The 5,154-nt window shown below is 58.6% G+C and overlaps 1 protein-coding gene across 1 annotated transcript in view; it reads right to left on the bottom strand.

The window, feature by feature from the left end:
- Positions 1-4,509, bottom strand: part of GAPDHS (glyceraldehyde-3-phosphate dehydrogenase, spermatogenic) — a 9,524-nt gene extending 5,015 nt beyond the window's left edge. Inside the window, exons 1-4 of the mRNA XM_032390354.1 lie at positions 4,443-4,509; positions 1,880-2,036; positions 1,071-1,167; positions 790-896 (exon numbers count right to left, since the gene is read on the bottom strand). Of these exons, the coding sequence (XP_032246245.1) occupies positions 790-896; positions 1,071-1,167; positions 1,880-2,036; positions 4,443-4,509 (428 nt within the window). The remainder of the gene's footprint in view (positions 1-789; positions 897-1,070; positions 1,168-1,879; positions 2,037-4,442) is intronic.
- Between the last annotated feature and the right edge of the window lie 645 nt (positions 4,510-5,154).

The raw sequence follows: 5,154 nt of genomic DNA, 5'->3' as shown, positions 1-5,154 counted from the left end.
CTGGAGTGGGTGGAATGGCCGGAGTGGGTGGGATGGCTGGGGATGGCTGGAGTGGGTGGGATGGCCAGAGTGGGTGAGATGGCTGGAGTGGGTGGGATGACTGGAGTGGGTGGGATGGCCGGGGATGGCCGGAGTGGGTGGGATGACTGGAGTGGGTGGAATGGCCGGAGTGGGTGGGATGGCCAGGGATGGCTGGAGTGGGTGGGATGGCCAGAGTGGGTGGGATGACTGGAGTGGGTGGGATGGCCAGAGTGGGTGGGATGACATGGAAAGGCAAGGGGGCAGTGCATGGTGTTGGGGGCCGCAGCAGGAGCTGGGATTTTATTCATGGGGGGATGGGAAGCCATTGGAGGGTTTAAGTACGGGAGTCACCAAGGCCAGTTGATGTTTTTAAAAGGCCTCTGGCTGCTGTTTAGGAACAGGGTGGAAAGGGTTGGCTAGATGGCGGTGCCATTTCCTGGGGAGGGAGGTGACTAGGTTTGGGGGTTGAAGGAGAATCAGAAGATAAGTGTTAAACATATCGAGTTGACATGCCTGTGAGAAAACATGTAAATGTGTGTTAAAAGTATTTTGAGTAGAGTGGGACACCTTTTTAGATTAATGCTTTTTTAACCATTTTAGGGGTCAGGGACTTCTCTGCGACCCCTCTCTGCCCCAGTACCCAGAGGCAAGCGCGCACACAATTTGGGGGATTCTGGACTCAGGCCTCCGCCCCCCAGTGTGAGAGGTTGGAATCCCATTCTAGTCCTCCGCACAGCCCCAGTGTTAATCTGCTGCAGGCATGCTTACCACTGGAAGACGCTGATCTCCTGGTTGTCCACCACCAGTTTTCCGTTCCTGTACTCCACACTCCCCTTGTACCGGCCATGGGTGGAGTCATATTTAAACATGTACACCTGTGGGTGACAGGAGGGCTCCCAGTCTTGGGTGGCCAAGGGTGGAGGAGCCAGCATCCCTAGGGAGTCCCCATCTTGGTGAAGGTTTCACATGGCATCTGGGAGCCTTCCACGGAGCTCTCCTCTCCACTCTGGTCCCGCCTTTCCCAGTTCTCCCCTCTGCTGGCCGCTCACCATATATTCCGGGTCGATGAATGGATCGTTCACTGCCACCACCTTAACACCCTTCTCCATGCAGGCGCGGAGCACCAGGCGACCGATGCGTCCAAATCTGTCCAGGGACAAGGGTGGTGGGGGTTGTGCTCAGAATCCTTGCCGCCGGCAGGCAGAGGAGGGGATGGGAGAGAAAGGGATAAGGGAGGAGGTGCACCCTAGGTGGCTGGGGGGGACTCCTCAGTCTGGGGAAAGAAGGCAAAGTGCGGGCACTGTCCTCTCTTAACCAGATGTCCTCTTCAGCCTCTTAACCGCTTTTCCTGCTTCCTCTACCCATCCATCGCTCCCTCCTATTCCTGACCTTGTAGCTGGATCGATCCTCTTAGAACTTCAGGTCAGAGTATGTCACTTGGCCTGAACACCTCCATGGCTCTTAATCAGTAAAACCAGATCCAGACTGCTTACCGCCCCTGCCAGCTTCCCACCTCCCTCCCCCTTCCTCCCTTGCTTGCTCTGCTTACTGACTTCCTGCCTGCTCTTTGTGCGCTGAGCTCAGAGCTGGCTACCGCTGTGCTCCCCAGTCTCACTGGACTTCCACACTGTTCACAACACACATCACTGAACTGTCGTGTTCCTTCTTTGATTGCTGTCTTCCCACTGGAATGTGAGCTCTCTGAGAGTGGAGCCCTGTCTGCCTTTTCCCTGTGTTTCTTAAGGGTGGGCAGAATGAAGGCGCTGATGGTGAGAAATGGGGAGATGCCCCAGGCAGCCACCAGAGGAAAGGCCGGGCCCTAAGACTTCAGGAATGGCTCGCGCTAGGGCCAACTCACCCATTGATGCCCACTGTCAGCTTCTGAACCACAGCAGCCTTCTTAGGTTGAGGAAGTGGGGATTCCTCCTTGACTGGCTCAGGTTTGGGCTCTGGCTCAGCCTGGGGCTCCTGCTCTGTCTCAACCTTGGGCTCCGGTGGGAGTGGTCTTCTGGTCACTGTTGGGGGTTGGGTGGGGGCAATGAGTTGTGCCATCACGGTGGGAGAGAATGAACCATTTTGGCCCCCCAGAACCTGTTGCTGGCTCCTGGCTCCTGGCCCCTGGCGGCTAACCATCTAGCTGTTTCCCCAACCTACCGGATCCACACAATGAGCAGGGGTGGGCTTGCTTTAAAATACCAATGCCAGGGTCCCTTCCCCGGAGAGTCTAACTCAGTGCACATGTCTTTTTAACAATCACTTGGGGTCATATTGTCTGTGCCTCAGTTTCCTCCTCTGTAAAAGGAAGATGATAGTACTTCTCTCTGAGAGTCACTGTGATGACTAAGTGAGGTGATAGAGGTAATGCTTATGAGAGAGTCTAGGAAACAGTCCACTTACATGAGTATTTCAAAGATGGTTTCCCAAACTCGTCTGATAATTGTTCTAACCCAGCGGACCCCAAGCTGTTATGATAAGAACCCCAGGGTAGGCCTCTTCCCAGGGAAATCTGACTCAGTGGGTCTACACTGAGGCCCAGGAATCCTGGTTCTAAAAGCACTCCAGGTTATTCTTATCCTCAAAGTAGTTAGGAAATAGAGGAAACCCACGCCAGCTTCTTCCTCTCCAAACCTACACACTCCCACTCCCGGACTGCATTCGAAACCCCCCCGTGCTTGGAGGTGTGCGAGCCAGGCTGCCCATAAGGGCCTGAAAGAGAGGGGGGGAGACGTGGAGTCCACAGTCGGATGCGGGGGGGGGGGGGCTGGCCAGCAGAGGGTTTCCAGCTGGGAATCAGGCCTGACTCTCACCCCCGGCTCAGCCGCCTGCCAGCTGTGTAGTCCTGAGCAAGTTAATGACCTCTCTGGCCTGTTTGCTGTGCCATGTCTGACCTTCTGCCTGGGGGCTACTGAGAGGACTCAGATCGCACCACCCAGTAGGTGCTGATGTCAACAGAGGGGGGAAGTTGCTACCAAGAGTATTTGTGAGGAAAGGAAGAGAGGAGAGGTTGGAGTTGGGCTGGAGGAGGAAGGTGGCCGTTGCTCTTGGCACCAGGGTCAAAGGCACTGGGAGGTGGTGGGGCTAGAACCATGGGCCAGCTGGTCTGTGGGTCCCCCTGACCTCCAGGGGCTGCCGCAGACCACGTGGCCTGAGCCTGGGCTGTGGGTTTCCTGCAGCAATACCAGTTCCTAAAGGTATTATGAGTGTTTATTTGCAGCAATGACCCTGTGGTTTTGGTGACCCTAGGATGTTTGCGTTCCTGCTTCCACTATCACGAAAGGGGGAGATTTGTCCACGGGGGTTGAGTGGGAATCTGAGCCCACTCCTCGACCTTTCAAAAGAAAACTCAGGTGGTTCTCCTCTCCCACCTTCCCCCAGGCTTCCTCTCTCCTCCCCGCCAGTCAGGGGTGGGGTGCCTGGGCTGGAGGAAAGCTGCTGCACTGGGAAGGAAGAGCCGGAAGGGCTTCAGTGATGCAGCATCACCTGGTAGGTGAAACAAGAGCACAGGCGCGCTCTCCTAATTAGGATGCCGCTCCCATTTCCTGGGCGCCGCCATGGGCTAAGTGCTGGGCGGAGCTCTTGGGTGCACCAGCTCACTGAGTGCTGTAAGGCATGCGCTAGAAATCCACCATACAGAGGGGAAACCGAGGCCCGAGGTCACAGAGCAAGTGCTGAGCAGGGAGGAGGTTCGCAGCCGGGAGGGGCGCTGCTTCTTGGGGGTCCCTCCCACCGCCCCCGACCCTGGCGTCCCGCCCACCCCGGCCCGCGGCCAGTGCGGGAGCAGCGACGGAATGCGGGTTGCCCTCCAGGCCGACCTGGGTTCACCCGGCTGGTGTGTGCGCGCACCTCTGGCTGCATGGGGTAGGGCTGCCCAGTGGGGGCCAGCAGGGGACTCTGAGTCCCAACTCTGCTATTCCGGTGCTGAGAGCCCGAGGGAGGCGGCTTGCGCTCTCTTACCTCTGGTGGCCGCTCTGTGAGTGGGGACAGTAAACACACTGGCCCCCCCGGGGGATGCGCGCACGCCTGGAAGGTGCTTGGTGCGGCCCTGGCAGGTTGCTAGCGCCCAAGAGGACAAAGCCCACCAACCCCCAAGCGGCCCTTTGGCGCTGGGCGACGGGAGCGTCCATCCCTAGAAATGCGGCCTCGTAGACGCGGCACCCGCCCCTGCTTCCGTCCTTCCAACGCTTGCTAGCGGCGCCAAGGCAGGTGGAAACCCGCTCCCTGGCCCGCCACCATCGCCACAGAAACCACTAGGCGGGCAGGGCAGGGGTAGGGAGGGTGGGGCGCGAGGGAGGAGGGAAGGGGCGCCTCAGTCCGCCTCCTGCCCCCTCCCTCGTGCACACGGCGAGGCGGGCACGCGCGCCGCAGGGGCTCCCGACCGCCCTGTCTCCCCTTCCCCGGGGTCGGCCCGTCGCCTCCCTCACCCGGGCACGGCTGTCGCAGCAGCTGGACAACGGTGACATTGGTGAGGACGATGTCGCGTTTCGACATGGCCTAAGGTCTCATGGCCTAGCCTCCCGGGGACCGCCGCGATGTTACTGCGGCGCGGGGCGCCCGGGCTAGTGTGGCCGGAGCTTCTCGCCGTGACGTCACAGTGCCCAGTGATGTCACAGAGGCAGCGGCCAAGAGCGTAACGTCCGCGTGCCAAGCCCCACCGTCCCCAGGCCACCCTTGGCGTCTAGCATAGAATCCAGCTTTTTACTCTGGTCCTCAAGGCCCTTTTCTCTCCCCCTCCCCTTCCTTCTCTCTGGCTTTGGGCTGCTCCTTGGCCCTCCTCTGGCTAGTTAGCTACCCTGGCTGTTTTCTCTTGCCTGAAAAGCCCTGCCCTGTCCTTGCTCGGGGGCCTCCTGGTTTCCCTCCGGTTCCACCCTTTCAAGAGGGGCCCTCCTAACTCCCCATGTAAAGTTCTCTCCTTCCTCCATCACCGTCGCCATGGCCTTCACCCCCTCAATCTGCTCATCTTCCAGAAGCCTCCTCTGACTTCCCTTCCTGGGTTAGATGCTCCTATGTGCAAAGCTACTCTATGGCTACCCTCTCTACAGTTTTTGTTTTCCTCACAGCATATGTCTCTCTCTCAAAATCATCCTGTTTATTCGTTTTCTTGCCAGTTGGCTCTGCCCACCAGACTGTAAGCTC

The sequence above is a fragment of the Phoca vitulina genome, unplaced genomic scaffold (assembly GCF_004348235.1).
Source record: "Phoca vitulina isolate PV1807 unplaced genomic scaffold, GSC_HSeal_1.0 scaffold58, whole genome shotgun sequence".
NCBI classification, from domain to species: Eukaryota; Metazoa; Chordata; class Mammalia; order Carnivora; family Phocidae; genus Phoca; species Phoca vitulina.
This window is presented reverse-complemented; position numbering and strand designations above follow the sequence as displayed.